Raw genomic sequence first — 21,047 nt, forward strand, 5'->3', positions numbered from 1 at the left:
CACACACACACATACACCCCCCCCCCCCCCCACACACACACCCACACATTTATAAATTCAATATATATATATATATATATTATTTCCATTTAGTTTGTTTAAGTATTAAAATTAATATTAAATATAATAATAATTTAATATTAAAATTAAAACATATCTATATTCACGACACCTTAAATCGGTCGGTTAGCGGCAATTTCCATGGTGACCGCGCTCTACGGCGCTCTTCTTTGAATATGATTGGCGAAACTCGCTGTCAGTCAAAGGGGCTCGCAGCTGATTGGTCAAATGTGAGCGGATGTTTTCTTCACGGCTCTGGTTTACGGCAAACGCCTGCGAGAGACACGCGTCTGATTGTCGTCGGGAACAAACGACAAACATCAGGTAGAAATCATACAGATTACTGGTTATTTATACTTGTGTTCAATAGTACTGTTTTGTTATTTGCTGTAGCGTGTGATGCATTTGTGTGTTTAAGTGAAACACGTGGCCTTGTAGATGCTTCTGGAAGAGTTAAAGTCATAATAGCAGCACTGCGATTAAAACAACCACAATAAACACCACCGACATTCATTTAGTCATAATTATATAAAGAGGCCAGTGACAGAATGCAATGTATATACAGAATACATATACAGCTGTGTGTGTGTGTGTGTGTGTGTGTGTGTGTGTGTGTGTGTGTGTGTGTGTGTGTGTCTGTGTCTGTGTCTGTGTGTGTGTGTGTGTCTGTGTGTGTGTGTGTGTGTGTGTGTGTGTGTGTTTCAGAGATGATTGAGGTGGTTTGTAATGATCGTCTGGGGAAGAAGGTTCGGGTCAAGTGCAAGTATCCTTTGAAACATTGAACTCCTGTACTAAAAGCCCAGTTGGACGGTGTGAGTGTGTTTGTTGGTCATTGATGGAGGCAGCAGGTGTGCTTTGTGTTGTTTTTGGTCTTAACCGTGTGTGTCAGTCAGGAGGACACGATTGGAGACCTGAAGAAGCTGATCTCAGCACAGACCGGCACTCGATGGGACAAGATCGTGCTCAAGAAATGGTGAGAGCGGATGCTGAGCAGATGAGTGGAAAACACAGCCGTGGAGCGTGATTCTAATGGGTTGTGTTTGTGTGCAGGTACACCATATTCAAGGACCACGTGTCCCTGGGAGACTGTATCCTTCACACAGAATGAAAATCTGCTCACTCAGGTCATCTGAGATTAGGATGAGTCTGTTTCTTCATCAGATCTGGAGAAAAAGCATTACAGTGAATGGGTGCCGTCAGAATGAGAGTCCAAACAGCTGATAAAAACATCACAATAATACAGAAGTATTCCACACCACTGCAGTCCATCAGTTAACATCTGGAGAAGACACAAGCTGAAACACATCCAGCATTAAGATGTTTATAACTCAAATACAATCCATAATAATAAGTGCATCTCCTGTTGTCTCTCACACCAAAATCCTGCCACATATCTGTTTAAAGCTGTTTTGGCTTGTAAACGCTGCTTGATCTGTGCAGATTTCTCTCCTGATTCACACCAGAACACTTTTTCACTGGAGGAAGCGTTATTATGGATTATGGACTCTATGGTATTTTAATTAAAAATGTCTTAATGCTGGATTTGTTTCAGCTTTTGTCTTAAAATGTTAACTGATGGACTGGAGTGGATTACTTCTGGATTATTGTACTCTCAAGCTCATCTACATTTGGGATGACCTGCAAATGTTAATTTTTCTTTATTATTTGAACTGAACTATTCCTTTAATTAGTCTCAAACCTGTACAAACAAAGTCTGTGATGCAGAGAAGCATTGTTTAGTTATGAAATATCAGTATCCCTTCAAAATAAGGTCTGAATAACAGTTAATGAGAAATATTGGTTACCGTATTTATTAATGTTAGATAGCATTAGCTAATAAAGTGTTCATTGTTTTTTTCACGTTAGCTCAAGTCCTTTGAACAGTATTAACAGATTTGATTGGAATAGTGTATCAGTTTAAATTAATATTGAGATTAGTAAATGCTGACTAGAGAAATACTGAACTGAAGCAGGTAGCAAATGAAAGCTTATTGTAAAAGTGTTACCAGTGTTATACGAGTTAGTTCCTGATGTTTAGTGCTCATGTTGAGTGTTTTTGGTGACATTTGTGCATTTATGTGTGTAATAGTTCATATCCTTGACTCGGAGCGTCAGATGAAATCCATGACGGCATGAACCTCGAGCTGTATTACCAGTAGAAACACATTACACCACACACACACACACACACACACACACACACACACACACAGAGAGACCGTTTGTGGAGCGAGTGGTTTTCATCATGTCTCGAAGCATCAGAATATTTGTTCAGTTGAATTGTTTTGATATTCTTTGGAAATAAAACTCATATTTATGTACAATCAAGTCTCTGTGTTTGTTGAACAGAACAATGGTTTTCAAACCACTTTAATCAGAATCTCAAGGAAAAAAACAGCTCATTACATCCATACTGACGAGCACTTCTGAACCCAGCAAACCGTTAATATTAATCTGAAATGCATCACTCTGATGTGGAGTGGGTCTGAAGTGAAAGGTTGAAATCATTCAGTTTGTCTAGTGAAGAAGGCTCTGTGTGTGCCGCAGACCCTTGACTGGATTCACAGACGAGACCGACACTGTAAACTGTGACTATAGCGTATGAGTGAGATGAAGCTGTTGATTGGTCAGCAGTAATCTGAATGCTCCTCCTCCACGTAATTAGCAGGAAACAGACCCACCTACAGGAGAAGAGCATACTGTCATTACTGAAGCACAGACATCATCCGCTCATCATTCACTCCACACCCCAGAGACTTCATTATTCAGAAAACGCTTTAGTGTCAATGAATACCACATTCGGTTTGGGGCGGAATCTCTAATAAACATCATGTGAAATTCAGCACACAAGTTTTACCGCATTAATTTAATTGGTATGATAAAGTAACTTTATTATTTAAAAACAAATTCTCCCTCAGATTCCAGATTTTCTAATAGTTGTATCTCAGACAAATATTGTCCTATCATAACAAACCATACATCAATGGAGAGATTATTATTCAGCTTTCAGATGGTATATAAATCTTAATTTAAAAAAAAAAAAAATCACACTTAAGACTTGTTTTGTGGTCCAGGGTCACATTTGTGGTGCATTTTTTTATTTATGTTTTTATGGAAAAGATCTGCTGAACATATTTTGTGTTTTACACAACTCAGCTAATGCTGATTTAACAGCCAGATAAATGTGTTACTAGATTCAATTGTGTATTTGCCAGAAATGAATGGAACACAGTGTTTATGATTATTTCTAATAATCAAAAAACATTTGTGTGTTTTTGTCATTTTAGAAGTTTATTTTAAAGGGGTCACATGATGCGATTTCAAGTTTTCTTTTCTCTTTGGAGTGTTACAAGCTGTTCGTGCATAGATAAGATCCCTGAAGTTGCCAAGACTAAAGTCTCAAAACCAAAGAGATATTCTTTATCAAAGTTAAGACTTGACCACACACTCCTAAAACGGCTCATTTAAACACACCCCAATAATTTGCCCCTGATAATTTGCAAAACACCGCCCAAATGTTTAGGCAAAGTAGAAGGCATAACTTTTATTCTCGCGGTAGTGTTGTCGTGGAGTCGCTGTGTGTTTCCAAATACGGTAAGGGCCGTAACACTGTTTGCACCGCGCTCTTCTGTCACTTGATCTTTTTTATTTTGGTGTGTCAATCTGTTAAATGACTTAGTATAGGAGATTATGATCCGCACTCAAGAAAACAGTTCTTTTTACGGTTTATTTTACATTCATCGCTGATTGGAAAAGACACAACTGTTTGAAGGCACACTGAGGAAGGCTTTGCGCTGAAATGTTTGTCTTTTCCCATCAGTGTATACCAAGGGGGCGTAACATTTCCGTCACATGCTTCAGGTATTCAGCCAATCACAACACACTGGATAGCTGGCCAATCAGAGCACACCTTACTTTTCCGAACAATGAGCTTTTTCAGTGCAGAATGGTATCACGGTCGGTACTTTTGACAACACTACATAGCATTACACCAAATACACAAAACATTTTTATTTTTTAGCATTGTCACTAGACCCATTTAAATAAATGCCTCATAATAACAAGTGTCTGCCGCAGATTTTATGGAAAAGGTAAGTCACCCATGAGTTCGAGGAAGCAAAGGCAGCAGGTGATTTTTGTGTGAACTATGACTGTAAAGTGTGAGTGTGTGTCGTACCCTGCCATACACCTCTCCTTTCCACCAGCCGTTGTGAGCTTTCTTGGAGAGGATTTTGACGGTGTCTCCCTCCCGCAGAGAGAGCTCGGTGCGGTCACGTGCAGAGAAATCGTAGCGCACTTTAGCCGTACCGTGATAGCGCTCGCTCACACCTGCACACACACACACAGGGTTAAGGGGGTGTGTGTGGTGTTGGATCTGTGTTCAGGTGTGGATGGCGTGTACTGTACCTGCTGGGCGTGTGTTGCTGTGCTGCGGCGAGGCGCTCTGCTCCGGCTGCTTGTACGGCGTCTGCAGTCTGGAGTCCACGTCCTTAAAGCACTCCCTCAGCGAGTTCTCCTGATAGTACTGCACCAGCTCCTGCCACACACACATCACACGTTACACACTCACAGCCTGATGATTACTGTCAGGAAAACTATATCATTTGTTACAATAACTAAGGACAACTATGACAATGACTGTAACAATAACTGTATAGATAACTGTAAGGACAGCTGTAACAATACCTGCAATGATAACTGTAGCGATAACTAACAATAACTGTAATGCTAACTGTAGCGATAACTAACAATAACTGTAATGCTAACTGTAGCGATAACTAACAATAACTGTAATGCTAACTGTAGCGATAACTAACAATACCTGCAATGATAACTGTAGCGATAACTAACAATAACTGTAATGCTAACTGTAGCGATAACTAACAATAACTGTAATGCTAACTGTAGCGATAACTAACAATACCTGCAATGCTAACTGTAGCGATAACTAACAATAACTGTAATGCTAACTGTAGCGATAACTAACAATAACTGTAATGCTAACTGTAGCGATAACTAACAATAACTGTAATGCTAACTGTAGCGATAACTAACAATACCTGCAATGATAACTGTAGCGATAACTAACAATACCTGCAATGATAACTAACAATAACCATAATAACAACTGTAACAATAACAATACCTGCATCTATAGCAATAACTGTGACCATAACTGAAAGGACGATTATAACAATAACTGTAGCTATAACTGTAACAAACAAACACTGGACTAAAACATTGAGAACATTTCTCAAAATATCTTCTGTTATGTTCTAAATAAGAAGAAAAGTCATGCATGTTTGGAGGTTCAGGTATACCCAATGTTATAGATAGCAATATCCAAAATCCTTGTTGTTGTGGGGACATTTTTTGGTCCCCATGAGGAAACATGGAGGGCTTTGAGAATGTAAATATGCCTGTAGTTAGGGTAAGGGGATAGAAAATACAGTTTGTACAGCAGAAAAACCATTACGCCTATGGAATGAACCCATAAAGCACGGCAACCCTGCATGTGTGTGTGTGTGTGTGTGTGTGTGTTGACTTACAAACAGTCCCTTGAAGGCTTTCTTCTCGTTGATCCTGTAGAGTCCCTCTGAATACGTGACCTTTATGTGTCTGGTGTCCATGTTGAACCTGAGACAGAGACAGAGAGGCGTGTCACTGGAGCTCTGTTTGATTGACAGCTGTCAGTCAGTGAGTTTGAGTGTGTTCACTGTACTTGAGGCTGATGGCAAATTCTCCAGCGTCCTTCTGTCGCACCAGAAAAGTCCCGTCGGAGCGAGACATCAGCAGAGTTTTAGCACCGGTCCGGTCCATGTTACCAGCAAACCTGACACCAGACGTGTGTGTTAGTGTGTATATGTGAAAAGGAGTGAATATAGATGAAACATAAGTGTGTGTGTGTGTGTGTGTGTGTGTTACCAGGGCAGTCCTGTTAAATCTGGAGAAGGTGTCTACAGAGATCAGACAACACGTTTATTTTACTAGCAGTAGATGCTAGGATTTATCAGGCAGATTATTACAGTGCATCCAAACATAAAACAATTACATCTCATTTAATCTAAACCTGAAAACAAACAGAAGATTTTATGATTTTAGATTTTATGCTCTATTTCTGTCATTAATCAAGTGCTACTTTCCTTAAAGCATGAACCAAAATTATAAGATGTTATCAAACTCATGCTCGTTTTTTATTACAATTTCACTCAAATTGTTATCCTGATAATCCAATTTCAAATGAAAAATAAAAGTGAATAAATTAAGCACTTTCACTAGTGACTAGGGAGTTTTGGACCCTACTGCAACTGTGTTATAATTATATCATAATCTAGGAAATATTGTCAGAAATGTTTATATATTAAAAATAAGTGTTATCTTTTAATTAATATTTAAATTAGTTTGATGATCTGAAACATTAAAGTGTGACAAACATGCAAAAAAAAAAAAAGTCAGGAAGGGGGCCAACACTTTTTCACATCACTGTATATTTATAGGAAACAATGATTGAAGTACTGGATCTAAATTTGAACCACCCATCAGATGCGATCAGCAGAGCATATGATCAACTCACCGGCGAAAACGGCTGAACTTTACTGCACGGAAACCAGCCGACCTCTCCGATGGTCAGATTCCTGCCCTGAAACACACACACACACGTCAGATCTATATACATGCACTATTATATACAGTATATTCATATTTATAAGGGTAAAGAGCACATAACAATGAGTCGTATTCAGGATTTAACATGACAAATAAACGGCTGAAGACATGCGGAAAGGAGAAGGAGAAAGGGCAGATGCACAGAGGTTTCTCTTCTCCATTATAAGCACAGATCAGATGACCTGCTGTAACCTCATTCACACACACAGGAATCGAAACCGAAAGAGACTCTCTCTTCTCTTCAGACAGTCAAATCATCATAGTATCCATGCTTTGATGTGTTAGATGCCGTTCATCTTTTGTTTTCTGCTCTGCATCATTAAAAACATGCTGAATTCTCACCAGTAAAAGTTCAGTGTGTTTTAACCAAACCTTGCATTATTTTTGCATCGTTTTATTTCTTTTTTTATATATATTTTATATACACTAAATACATTTCTGTCAGGAACAGTTTGGATTGGCGGTATGTTTCTGTTCTGGGCAAAAACGCCCTGTCCATCCATGCAGCCGGTCATGAATGATTAGGGAGAGAAACATTAATTAACCCCCTAGGGTAAACAGAACAGAACAAAGCAGATATCATAAATGTACTTGTAATGTAATGATATTTAAGTTCAACAGCATTATTCAAGATAAAGGAGTCTGATTCAACGAGGAATATCAGAAAGCCAAGTCCTGACTCCAGAGAAAGGTGGAGCTAGGGATGGAGGGGGGAATTTGCTCCTGAGCAAGCGATGAAGCTGCTGAATAATACTGAAAAGACCTTCTATAGGAATACTGTGATAGGTGTCGTATTCCTATAGGTAGATGTGGATGAGCTGAGAGTCTCTTATGCTGATATTCAGCTGCTCAGATGTACAGTACGCTACTTCACAGATGAAATGGCATCATGCTAACAGGGCTCGTCGAGGAGTTCTGCTGTGTCCAGAAACGCTCCTGTACCTGTGTGTGTGTGTGTGTGTGTTGACCTCTCACCTCCCACCACTGCAGGTCGACCTCGGCACGCGTCAGCTCCACCACATCTCCCACAGACAGCGGCAGCGGCTGACCGAACGCCAGCGGCGGCGGAGGGAGACCGTAATAATCCACACACACCTCCATCTTCGGCAGACCTGATCGAGACACGCAAGTGTGTGAGGACACGGACCAGCGTGTGTGTGTGTGTGAGGACACTGTGTGACGTGTGTTTACCTGGTTTGGCCTGTCTTTGAGATGCCAACCTCATCGTTTTATTCTGAAACAACATGAAAATACACTTCAACACACAAAAACAAAACGCTCATACTGATGATTACACAAATAAACTTAATTTGCAAATCATTATATTATATTATAATAAATAAATGGTCAGAAATAAAGTTTAAAAATATTGGATAGATTTTATTATATTATATTATATTTAAGCTGTTTAAATGTCAAAGGATTGAATTTAGAGTCCCTTCCAAAGTGTGTAAATGGGCTATCACATCATTGTGTGTTATCATATGTATTACAACAACAGGACATGCTGTAAAGAAATGAAATAAAAGTTTACACAACATAAAAACCTACAAATGTAAGTGGCACAAAAATAATAGAGTAATTTGGATGCACAGACCTTCTTCAGCGTTCCTGAAAGTTCTGTGGAGTGAACGAGAAGCACATGTGAAGTCGACTGAACGAACAACATCAACACATTACATTCTCACATGTTTTGTATCTGTTTTCTCACCAGAGTTTCGTCCGCACGCAGGAACTCGACCCAGACACTCTTTATGAGCAGCCATCTTACAGCGAGAGCAGCGGTAGCCCTGATAGAAGATCCCCCTGAAACACACACACACACACGCAACAAAGATCAACAAACTCTCATTTATATCTTACAGGAATCCCATCCTGACACAGCTTGATGAAACTCGAAATGAAATGATGCTGCAACTTTCACAGCTCAGAACTTCCTCCTGGACTAAAAAGAGCATTTACTGAAACCGAGCTGTGCAGCAGTGTGGTTATTATCAACAAACCCTATAAACCTAATAGAACTTTCCCTTTAACGCAAATACAACTTCAAATATAAACACTAGAAATGTGGCCTTCGAAAACTAAATGAAAAAAGGGAAGTAATTAAGTAAGCAAAGAAATGAGTTAAAGTACTAAAATTGCTAAAACTGCAACAAAAGTGCATAAAAAGGATAAAAATATCAAAAGTATTAAATCTTAAAAATGTAAACTATTAAAACATTCTTATTTACTGAAATAAACTAAATAGTTATAGTTTATATAACTATAACCTAGAAATAACATTTAAATATTAGATGAAAAACTTTGGAAACTAAATGAAAATATACAAGTTCTAGTCCTAAAGTAATAAGTTAATGTACTAAAAATGCTAAAACTAGGAGAAATGAAAGTTGGTAAAACTTAAAAACTGCAACTAAAATGAAAATAAACATTAAAAATGAATTAAAAACTAATAAGCACTCTAATACTGATAATACTGCAATAAAACAACTAAAAGGCATGTGTGCATCTTTTCTATTTCAGAATGATAAACGTATCAATAAAAATTAAAACAAAAAATACATTAAAAACAATAAGAATATTGATAATATTAAAATAAAATACATTTCTGGGTCTCTCCTGGGTCAGAAAACAAAATGTATCAAAGCAAGAAACAAAAAAAACAAACAAAAACAATTGCAATTAGTGATCACAACTCCAAATTCAGCATTAGAATAAGCAACAATGCGTTGTTTCAACTTAAAAATATTAACCATTCATGCGTGCCTTAAAAAGATGGGGGTTTTTTACTTTAGTTAAGTTGGATATTAAAGAAGTAGTCATATTATTGAAGTAGTTATAACTATTGCAGCAGCATGTCATGTTTGTTGAGCAGAACAGAGCAGCTCATTCACTCACGAAGACTGGAGTGAAACGACTGATTTAAAGAGATGAAGTTCACCTGAGGAGCATCTGACAGGCTTTACATGAGGTGGTGTCCTCAAAACAGTGCATCTGGAAGTCATGACCGTTAGCCGTGCTGTTCTCCGGACACATGTTGGACCTACAAACACACCACATGCAAGGTTTCTGCTCAATAATACATATTTAACAAGCTGCAAGTGAGCTGAGTATATGAGCGATGGACTCACAGCGCCATCTCAAACTGCTCCAGCCACTTCTTCTTCAGCTCTCGCGTCTTAAAGTACAGATCGTAGCCGCCCTGACCGTACAGATCCATCAGCAGGAAGGTGTGCGTCCACTGTAAACACACACAATCAAGCGTCAGGTACAGGTGTGTGCTGATGACGAAGCACTGTGAGCTGAGAGGAGGTGTGGAACCTTCTTGCTTTCTTTCTCTCCTGTCGGCTCGTCTCTCATCTGGTAATGCTGAAGCTCAATCAGCTCCTTCAGCTCCAGACTCTCGCCGCTGCGCTTCTTACACACTAGCAGAGCCTTGTCGAAGAGAAAGCCGTACCTGCACACACACACACACCCAGTGTTACACACACTACACACTAACAGCCTGATCACATAAAGAGTGACACATATCACAATCAATATGAAGTTATGATAATCGCTCTAACTCCAAGAGAATAGTGAAATCCATGGCATGACTATAACAATAGTGATTTTATTGGAATTTTTCCAGCTGATGAATGATAAAAACACTGACAGCCAATCAAAATCCACCCCACACCGAGCTCAGATGTCAAAACTGATGCGCATTTTTAATAAACAGAATGTTATTGTCTGTTGATGTGGGTGCTAATGTTGTAATTATCATTTTAAATATAATAAAGATATTGTTATAGTTATCTTTACAGCTATATTTATAGTAGTGCTGTCAAACGATTAATCACGATTAATCACATCCAAAATAAAAGTTTTTGTTTACATAACATATGAATATGTACCATGTATATTTATTATGTATATATATAAATACAAACACATGCATGTATGTATTTCAGAAAAATATGTTACGTTTATGTATTAAATATATTTATAAATAATATAATAATATAAATATATAAATGCATATACGTGTAAATATTTTCAAAATATATACTGTATGTGTGTTTATTTATATATAAATAATAAATAAACTAAGAGCACATACATACATTATGTAAACAAAACCTTTTATTTTAGATGCAATTAATCGTGATTAATCGTTTGACAGCACTACATAATATATGTATGTATGCTGTTTATATTTATTATGTATATATAAATACACACACATGCAAGTATATATTTCAGAAAAGTAGGTTATGTTTATATATTAAATATATTTATTTATAATTTAAATTTTATTAATATAAATATAAATGTGTAACTTTTCTTTTGTATGCGATTAATCGCGATTAATCGTTTGACAGCACTAATTTATAATTACTGTTATCATTATAGTTGCAGTTATCATTATGATATAATTATATTAATTGTTATTATTACAGTTATCATTATATTTATAGTTATTGTTATCATTTTTATTACTGTTATTGTTAAAATTTATAGTTATCATCATTATAGTTATTGTTAAATTTATAGTTTTTAGCTTTTTTACATTTGCATCAGCATTGTTATCATTACAGTTATCGCTATAATTATACTAATCATTACTGTTATAGATATCGTTACAGTTAGTTATTATAGTTAGTAATTATTATAGTTGTCATTACAGTTATCATTATCATACTTAGTTATCATTATAGTTACCGTTAAAGTTAGAGTTACAGTTAGTTATCTTAGTTAGAATTAACTATAGTTATAATTAGTTATCATTATAGCTATCAATTAAGCATCATTACAGTTACTCATCTTTATAGTTAGAGTTACAATTACGGTTCTTTGTAGCTGTCATTATAGTTATTGTTACAGTTATAGCAACACACACACACACCTGTCCTGTTTGGATTTCTTCTCCAGACTGCAGATCTTGAATTCTCCGTCTATTTTGGGTCGTCCGTATAATGCCAGAGACTGAGACTAAACGGAGAGAGAGTCTGAATTAGCTTCAAACACAAATGAATCAGAATCAGAGTTCAGCGCTGAAATGAATCGTTCTCAGGTGGTTCCATACCATGTTCTCGATGCACAGCTGAAACGTCGTGATCTGACGGATGATCTCATTGTCTCTCTTCACCTCGTTAACACACTGAGCCAGATCCTACACACACACACACACACCAGCAGCATGTTCATTCATCTAATCATACATCCAATTCATGTTCATAAGCTTTTATACTCATTTTACCCCTAGTTGGAGCTCTCACTTCACTGCACATTTTGATCAAAATACCAACAAAGTTCTGACTCAGTGCACAAATGTTGTGACGAAATATCTTTGCATCATTATTTGGTGTCTGATTCATTTGTGTGTTACAGGTAAACAGTTTTGAAGATTCAGCAGAAGCATTTTCATCGGCCAACCACAGTGTAACCGGCACTGAGACTGCACCTCTATTTACATTCACTGATATGATTTTTCAAGTTCTCCATCATGAACAGTGCGTGAAGCATGTTCCTTCATCATATGAACCTCTGAATGTCAACTGAGACGTCTCACTATCTTTTGTTTTACTATTGGACATGCTAAACACACACACACACACTCACCCTCATGGCATCCAGTGCCGTGCGCAAGTTTTCCTTCTCTTGTTGGTCCACCGTGTGTTTCACGAGCTCCTGAGACACACACATGCATTTTGGGGACATGATTAATAAAGAAGACTTCAAGGCAAGACAGCACAGGTGAACAGAGTAAACATTTGATCTATTTCTCTATACTAAACCAGTTGATTAATCACAATACTTTAAGACAACTGTTTTGTTTTATTTGCAAGTTTTCTGGAATTATATCATATTTAACACACTAATTTGCATTCATTTCCAGAATATAATAATCTGAAGATTGGATAAAACCAGATCCATAATTCTTGTTAGATTTTGTTGTTATATTAAAGGCATAGGTTTTTCCAAAGTAGATTTTGGATTTCTCTCTCTTTTTTGTTTTTACTCAATAAATCAGAAAATACTGCCTACAGACAGAACACAAATATATTTTCACCATGTTTTCAGGAATAAAACGTTGTATAAATCAATGTGAATGATATATGAACAAACCTCTCATTAAAAACCTTCAGAATATAGAGAGGAATAAAACTATTAAATTTGGTGTGTGTAAGTGCTGCTGAAGTGGAGAAAAACTCACAACGTTTAAAGATATGCATTGTTTACCATCTTTTTAGATTAAAACGTTGTATAAACTAGTGTGAATGAAATATGAACAAACCCCTCAGTAAAAACCTTCAGAACATAGATAGGAATAAATGTCTAAGTGTTGGTGTTTGTAAGTGCTGCTGAAGTGGAGAAAAAACTTTTAAAGGAATGCATTGCTATTAAAAATCTACACACACAAATAGATAAAGTGCAATAAAATAAACACGTATATGTGCATTTTGGATGTTTTCTTTCTACCAGTCTGAAATAAAATGTGTACCTTAAATTCAATGCAAATAGATTTGGATAAAAGTGTCTGCAAAATGCATAAACTAATGTATAAAAATATATCAAATTAAAATGTTTGCTTTCCACTAGTCTGAAAGAAGACAAGTTATAGAAGCGCAAATCACATTATAATTTTACATCCTAGTCCAAAAAGCATCTTCATTAGCACTTGTGACTATACAACTTACAGTTTGCATTTATTTTAATTTAATTAGCTTAATTAAAGAACCACACATGTCTCGGATGTGTCCTCATTTCCACAGACGTGTGTGTTTGTGTTGTTCTGAACAGGTTTGTCTGTGTTTATGAGGGTTAGATCTCACTAGTATAGTGAAATCTCACGTGTGTGTGTTACCTGCAGGAGCAGATGATACTTCAGGACTCTCTGCATGGGAACCATCAGCAGATCTCGCAGTGAAAACCTGCCGCTGTTGGCTCGCATCGAACACTCCTAAATATGAGCAGGTTTGCTAAATGAGATCACTGGTGCTTTGTAGCGCTGGCTTTCGGTTAGCCAGAGGTATTTATATCTGGTTAAATGCATCTGTGGTCTGTGTGTTTCTGACCTCCAGTTTCATCTTCACGTCTTCATGCGTGCTGGTGAGTTTGTCCAGATGCTTGGTGGAGGCTTCCACCTGACTGCAGTAACGTCCGTACAGCAACAGCCTACCACACACAAACACAGACCCGTGTTGTCCATCAGAAAACATCCTTTCATTCACATATGTTGCAATGAACCTCAGTGAGGTAACAATTAGTGTGTAAATCATTCGTAAATCCACTCTTACATGAATGGTCACATTCAGTCGGATTGTGTAAGAGTGGTTTTACTAGTGATGCGGACACAAATTTCTGCTCATGTTTCATAAATGACGTTCGGTATGAATTAATTAAGTGTTGCTCATGACTCAATGAGGCAGTGACTCACATATAAAGACAGCCACTTGTTTAATTCCTGAATAAATCAGAACGAATAACAGAATCAACGATTCAACGACTCACTCATACAAGGGTCACTTTTTATATACACTTGTCGTAAAACAAATAACGGAATCAGTGATTCAATGACTCAAACAATAATTCAGTGATTCAACAAATAATGGAATCAGTGAATCATTTTTTTATTCCTAATTATTCCTATTTTCCTATTTTATTCCTATTATTTAGTGTTTTTGAATAAATCACTAAATGAATGATCCAGTGGCTCAGTTTAGACATTTTTATTCGTAAATAAATCAGAGTTGTTGAATGAATAACAGAATCAACGATTCAATGATTCATGTACAGAGTAACTTCTTTATTCCTAAATTAATTAGTGTTAATGAACGAATAATGGAACCAGTGATTCAACTCATTTGTATAATTTTTAATTCCTAAATGAATCAATATTGTTGAACAAACCACTGAATCATTGACTCCTTCATAAAGGCAGTCACTGTTTTAATTCTTAAATGAATCAGTATTTTTGAACAAATCAGTGAATCAATAATTGAATGTTCAATGTTAAACACACCACTGAAGTAAATGATTCAGTGACTCACTAATGTAGACCAATTTAGACACTTGTTTCGTTCCTGAATGAATTAGTGCTGTTGAATGAATCAGCTGAATTAATGATTCACTTACAGATTCAATACTGATTATTCTTTCAGAGCTCATGAGTTTGACTGAAAGCCTCAGTTATGTTCCCTTTAAGTGCTGTGTGAGTTTTGTTGAGTTGTAGGCGTGCTGTACCTCTCCTTGTAGTCGATGAAGATCTGATAGAGATTCTCGGCTCGTAAATGCAGTATGGACTCCTGCAGCTCGTGATGTAGAGAGCGATGGGTCTTGGCCAGATCCTGTGAGAGAGGACGTGAAGTACTGAGCTGATCGGACAAACCTGAGACACTGATGATGATGATGACTTAGAGACTCACTTCAATATTGATGAAGATGTTCTCGATGTCCACGGGCTCCAGGAAAGGCTGCAGTGGTTTCAGAAAGTGCTGTGGACACACAAATGAACACAACATGACATGAGTGTGAGTCACGTGTTCATCGCTCGAGTTTATTTGAGAGAAGCTTGTGGTTAAAGCGACCCTGCCTCTGAAACACTTTCGGTTTCAGGTTGACTGACACGTTCCTCTCATGGTCAGATGTGACTGTGAGAGAGTCAGTAAACCACAGCACCTGCACATCAGAGCGGCCCAATGGTCAACCCCTCAGAGGCTTTGGGTTCGGCTCTGGAGCGTGAGATCATTCAGAGAGGAAATAAAAATACTAACAATAAACATGAGGCCCTATGAAATCTCAAGATGTGTGTTTTTGTTTTAATGGTTTAATTAAACCTCAATTCAATTTAAATGAAATATAAAACATGCCTAATCAGTTGAATTCATACATTATTTATTTATTTTCCTGCAAAATTGTCTTATACTTTTTTGGGATTCTGTGTCTTACTATTTTGTACAAAGTTATCATCAAAAATTATATATATATATATATATATATATATATATATATATATATATATATATATATATATATATGTGTGTGTGTGTGTGTGTGTGTTTTAACTTTACTATTTTTACAATTTTCACATGGATAATTTGTTTTAATTTAGTCTTTTTTCTAAATTCTCCTGAATTCTATACCTTATTAATACATACAAATTTATTATCAGACATGTTGGTAACCAAATTATTCATAAATCTTTAACAATTTAGTAATTTACTAAAATGTTTATTTAATTATTATTGTAAAAAATTATTGATTTTTTCCAAAATGTACCCCCCCCCCCCCAAACTAAATTCTGCTGTACCTTTTCAGGATTCTCTGTCTTATGTTCTAATACTAATTTATCATTTAAAAACTGATGAATTAATTCTTGAAAATAAAATGAATGCAGAGAGCAGCTGATCTCGGATGTCTCCATTTGCTCTCCATTTAATCTTGTCAGTAATGGAAATTACTGAGATATTTACGAGATATTAATGAGATGATTTGATTACAGGAGCGAGTGAATGAGTTCATCTGTGTGTGTTTACCTGAAGTATTGATTCCAGTGTGTTTGTGTATTTCTCCTCTGTCTGTCTGATCTCCTGAAGACAGCAGCTCCTCTTGTCCACTTCAACCTTCTGCTGCTGTGACAGACAGACAGTTATCTATAAGTTCTCTCTCTCTCTCTGTGTGTGTGTGAGTGAGTGTGTGTCTGTGTGTATTGAGTGTGTGTGTGTGTGTCTGTCTCACTGTTTCTGGTTCCTCTGTCCTCATCAGATCTTCATAAATATCATCTCCTTCATTCTCGTCTTCCTCCACACAGTCATAAAGATCATCATCTTCCTCCACCGTGTCACTGAGAGACAGTCAGTTCTTAAATGCAACTTTATTCACTTATTTACATATTGTGTTAAATGAAGATGGTTTTGCCAGATTAAGCTCATATATTTGCACACACACACACACACACACACACACACACACACACACACACACTCACTCGATCTGGTCTGAGAGGCCAGTGTAGATGTCATCATCTCCAACACAAGCTTCATCTGGAAACGGCCTTCAGTGAAAGGACAAACACAAATCACATGTGTGAACATTCTGCTGAACATCTGCTTCTGTGATCCACAGAGAAACAGTCAGACGCGTCTGGAACGACATGCGGGTGAGTAAACCATGACTAACTCAACTAAACTGACAGACTGTGTGTGTGTGAGGACCAAATGTCCCCACAAGGATAGTAAAACCTAATTTTTTTTACATTGTGGGGACTAGCCTGTGGTCCCCACGAGGGGGAAAAAAATAATTACAAAAATAGTAAATGATGTTTATCTGAAAGTTTAAGAATGCAAACAGGTTTGCTGTAAGGGGTAGGTTTAGAGTTAGGGGATAGAAACAAACGTGTGTGTGTGTGTGTGTGCACTTGTACAGCTATTGAGTTTTAGAGCATCGGAGTGACGACAGTCTTGTTAAGAGAGGACATTTTGGCCGGTCCTCGCTTTCTGAGAGCCTTTTAAAGGTCTGTTTGAGGGTCAAGACTTGATTATGGGGTCAGGTTATAACTGGGTAAAGGGTAGGTTTAGGGTTTGGGTGAGGCACTTCGTTCTGATGGGTAGGGTTAGGAACTAGAGATTGCAGAGTTGTGTGAGTGTGTGTGTGTGTGTGTGTGTGAGAGTGTGTGTGTGTGTGAGAGTGTATGTGTGTGTGTGTGTGTGTGTGTGTGTGTGTGTGTGAGAGTGTATGTGTGTGTGTGAGTGTGTGTGTGTGTTACCGGAATCCTCTCTGCAGGGCCAGCGGTGTTTGTGACAGGATGGACAGCGTGTCGATCACCTGTTGATCATGAGCGTTTGTTAGCATTGTCATCATCATCATCATCATCATCATCATCAATCAGTCTCTGAGAGTTCAGACCTTCGCAAAGTCCCTGACGTCAAACAGTTCAAAGGCCTCAAATAGCTCGTTCTTCCTCATACCGAACTTCTCCTGACAGGCACACAGGAATGTCCTGATGTTCTTCAGACACAAGAACTACACACACACACACACACACACAGAAGATTAATCATTCACAGAGAGCTAAAGAGAGAGATATAGAGCGACAGAGCGACAGACAGACAGATAGACAGATTTTGTTTCATATATTGTGAGTTTACATTTCTCAGTGTATGTCAGAGTGTCTACAGCTAACATATGTGTTACAGACAGTCATAGCAAAACTGTGTGTGAGACACCGAGCAAATGCAGAAACAGTGTCTACATCTGTATTTAAAGTACTTCCTGAGTCACAGCCTTGTGCTGCGGGCGTATGTGTGTGAGTGAGTGAGTGTGTGTGTGTGTGTGTGTGTGTGTGTGTGAGTGTGTGTAGGAGGAAGTTAAGCCGAGAATAAGGAAGTGTAATGTAAGACTGTACATGAAACAAGTGCTGTAAACTCATCAGAAACACACACAATAAACTTTCTCAAATCTGTGTGTGTGCGAGTGTGTGAGATAGCGAGGTTAGCATTAAACACTGACCAGTGACCACAGTGTTTGCCAAACTCAGCTTGGAATTTTGCTTTCACAAATGCACACACACACATACATACACACACACACACACACACACACACACACACTCATTTGCCATTAAGATCAGCAGCTGCTGATGGTAATCAGGTGATTTCCATATCACACAGATACTCTCTCTCTCTGTACCTGAGACATCTGGGGTCGCAGGTTAATCTGACGCAGGTTGACCGACTGCGGCAGCAGGTTATTGAGCAGCTGACAGAGTAACACTCCATCTCTGAGCGCATGGGCCAGATCACACACCTGTCAAACACACACATCAGACAGAGGAACTGCACAGATCACGTCTGACACACACACACACACACACACTGATATTCACAAAACTGATCACTGTGAGACCATTTCTCAAAACCTTTCACACAGCAGCATCTTTGTGGATCATTGCTTTGGCACAAAATAGAAACCCTTTCAAATTCGAATTGAATTGAAAAAACTGAATTCTTTTCTCACTCTGACACAAAAACCAGCAGAACTCAACGAGTCGGCCTACAGGTGAATTTGCATGTTTACAAACTCCTTTCAAAAGTTGAGCTCAAAACTGAACACAGAAAGATAGATAGATAGACATGAATAATTTACTGTCATTGTGCAAAGAATATGTAATCCATAAAAATAGCTGTAATCTGATTATGAGCACTTTAAAATGTAATATAATGGAATTAGAAGTCCTTGAAACCCTTTCAAATTCTAATTGAATTGAAAAAGTAGAATTCTTATCTCTCTCAGACACAAAAACCAGCAGAACTCAAGCAGTTGGCCTACAGGCCTATTTACACGTTTACAAAATCTTTTCAACTGTTAAGTTCAAAACTGATGATAAGACACTAATTTACTACATTTCTACAAAAATATAATATTTAAATGTATTCCAGATTAAACACCATCATAACAATTAGATGTATCTTAACACTACACAGAAATAAGATGGCGCTGAAACAATTTTCACAAGAAATTGTTAGTAAATTTCACAAATGATTGCAAAGAAATGGCAAGGAATAGATTTAGGCATAACATTTTAAAGTAGAATGCCTGTAATTCCCAATAAGTTTTTAAAAATCATTTTTTCGTCATACACAGGTGTTATTCTTCCAATTTTGTTACCATCTATAAAAAAAGATGACAGTAAAGGAATAATTTTTTCACTGTGATGTAAAGATGGAGTGCGTAACATACTGCAGTGAACACTACACAACAGTGAACTGTTGAACACTAAAGAAGATCTTCTGAAGAACGTTGGCAGCCCCATTGGCTTCCATAGTACGGAAAAAATACAATGGACGTCAATGCTACCAGAAACAGTTTGCTTACCCACATTATTCAAATGATCTTGTTTGGTGCTCAACAGACATCAACTCTGAAAAAATCAACTCCAAAAAGGTGGTTTGGAACAGCTTAATAAATGACATATAACAAGTTTATAAGGAAAAAATGTTAATTTTTGAGAGAATTGTCCCTTTAAATGCAGTGCCAGTCTGAAAGCTGCTCATGAGAACTGTGTGAAGAGTCTTGAGAAGTGTGTCCCAGTTATTGTCAGCCGTCTGTAGTGTGGTCCGCAGGTAAATGCTCACCTGTGCGCTGTCCCAGGTGACTCTGTGGTTATCGGGAAGCACTCTGCACTGAATCAGCCAACCGGCACACTGTCTCCACAACTCCATCTCCACCCAATTCACCTCAGATCAGCAGCGATAGTGGCCCTCGGGTGACCTTCGGTGACCTAAAACCCTCCTAACACATCCATGATCTACAAACCCAGCACTAACTGTCCAACAAACACTGCCTGAGTTACCAGCTCAGACTCAATCTAAACTAAATCCAGAAACGGGTCACTGAGTGTCCAGCGACTGAGCGTGAGTTCATCAATGAAGCGCCTCTCTCTCTCTCTCTCTCTCTCTCCTTTGACCTTTGCCGTCTTCCTGCTTCTTCAGGGTGTCCAGCGAGCGTCTCCTGTGTCGTCTGCGTCTCTCGTTCTTTCCTCCGCACTGCTGTTGCTGCTCTGCAACGCTGCAGAGGGGAGGAAGCCTTTCAACTGCAAACAACTTCCTCTTTCCTCTGTGTCACACACACACACACACACACACACACACACACACACACACACACACACATCTGACACTTGACTTGCAAAATTTGGGGTTTATATTCCTGCATGTGCTGCTGCTAGAGAGTCTGTGTGCGTGTGTGTGTGTGTGTGTGTGTGGTTTCTCTGTCTGAGTGTGAATGTGCGTGCAGGACTCTGTGTGTGTGTGTGTGTTTGCTGTGTAATATGTGTGTGTGAGTGTATGTTACTAACCGCAGCATATGCCGTCAAAGAGCAGCAGCAGCAGCAGTGCAGTGTTGCGTGGAAATGCACACACACACACACACACACACACACACACACACACACACACACACACACACAGAGGCCAGTTATCTTACATTAGCAGTATAAAAGTAGGCATTTCATTTCATTCATCCGTCGCTCACAGAGGATTCAGTGAGAGTGATTTCAGTGTCCACCAACACTGAACGAGATCATGAAATAATAACAATAGTGACGTTTTGCTCTAAAGTGTAAAATGTGAATCTGTTAACTTGTTTCACAACACATTCATTGCTTAGTATTGTCTTGTTTTTTGGTGCAAATTTATTTAAACATTATTAAATCAAGAGAAGCAAAATAACTTTAAATATGTAGTCTTTATTTTCTGAAATATGTTTAAAACAAGAAAAAATCGATTGTTTAATTAAATTCTTGTTTTAATTAAAAACTCATTTTTGATTTAGAAAAC

General features: G+C 37.8%; 3 protein-coding genes across 5 annotated transcripts in view; 1 reads left to right on the forward strand and 2 right to left on the reverse strand.

The window, feature by feature from the left end:
- LOC306872949 (uncharacterized protein) overlaps nt 1-21,047 on the reverse strand; it is an 819,728-nt gene that overhangs the window by 70,091 nt on the left and 728,590 nt on the right. The window lies entirely within an intron of this gene.
- LOC306872959 (ubiquitin-like protein 5) lies at nt 305-2,382 on the forward strand. The gene is made up of 5 exons (XM_079421932.1): nt 305-384; nt 766-823; nt 950-1,033; nt 1,111-1,148; nt 2,176-2,382. Exons 2-5 carry the CDS (start codon nt 768-770, stop codon nt 2,217-2,219), a joined length of 222 nt encoding a protein of 73 aa, XP_079278058.1. The 5' UTR covers nt 305-384; nt 766-767; the 3' UTR covers nt 2,220-2,382.
- LOC306872884 (proto-oncogene vav-like) lies at nt 2,358-20,485 on the reverse strand. 3 transcript variants are annotated; one of them, XM_079421786.1, is made up of 28 exons: nt 19,845-20,485; nt 18,400-18,516; nt 17,617-17,733; nt 17,477-17,535; nt 16,700-16,765; nt 16,450-16,555; nt 16,248-16,343; nt 15,138-15,206; nt 14,956-15,059; nt 13,788-13,887; nt 13,577-13,672; nt 12,331-12,399; nt 11,795-11,881; nt 11,615-11,700; nt 10,048-10,183; nt 9,858-9,967; nt 9,668-9,769; nt 8,438-8,532; nt 8,324-8,346; nt 7,918-7,960; nt 7,702-7,838; nt 6,635-6,700; nt 5,986-6,017; nt 5,783-5,893; nt 5,610-5,697; nt 4,468-4,597; nt 4,238-4,389; nt 2,358-2,741 (listed from the first exon to the last, which is right to left on the reverse strand). In XM_079421786.1, the coding sequence occupies exons 1-28, from the start codon at nt 19,929-19,931 to the stop codon at nt 2,688-2,690; spliced, it is 2,538 nt and encodes an 845-aa protein (XP_079277912.1). In that variant the 5' UTR covers nt 19,932-20,485; the 3' UTR covers nt 2,358-2,687. The 3 variants fall into 3 exon arrangements, 2 of the variants coding, with proteins under 2 accessions (XP_079277912.1, XP_079277913.1); XM_079421787.1 differs by having other exon boundaries at nt 2,377-2,741; nt 16,248-16,340; nt 19,845-20,279; XR_013784435.1 differs by having other exon boundaries at nt 2,391-2,741; nt 4,468-4,780; nt 4,985-5,697.

This window comes from Barbus barbus (genome assembly GCF_936440315.1).
Source record: "Barbus barbus genome assembly, chromosome: 7".
Classification (NCBI taxonomy): Eukaryota; Metazoa; Chordata; class Actinopteri; order Cypriniformes; family Cyprinidae; genus Barbus; species Barbus barbus.

Bases quoted from the DNA above. Each gene is read 5' to 3' on its own strand.
- LOC306872959 (XM_079421932.1), top strand. From the start codon at position 768: ATGATTGAGGTGGTTTGTAATGATCGTCTGGGGAAGAAGGTTCGGGTC. The intron at 1,034-1,110 runs GTGAGAGCGGAT...GTTTGTGTGCAG, and splicing joins AAGATCGTGCTCAAGAAATG to GTACACCATATTCAAGGACC. The intron at 1,149-2,175 runs GTATCCTTCACA...TCGGAGCGTCAG, and splicing joins CCACGTGTCCCTGGGAGACT to ATGAAATCCATGACGGCATG.
- LOC306872884 (XM_079421786.1), bottom strand. From the start codon at position 19,931: ATGGAGTTGTGGAGACAGTGTGCCGGTTGGCTGATTCAGTGCAGAGTG. The intron at 17,734-18,399 runs GTACAGAGAGAG...GTGTGTGTGTAG, and splicing joins TGCGACCCCAGATGTCTCAG to TTCTTGTGTCTGAAGAACAT. The intron at 11,701-11,794 runs GTATGGAACCAC...CTCTCCGTTTAG, and splicing joins AGCTGTGCATCGAGAACATG to TCTCAGTCTCTGGCATTATA.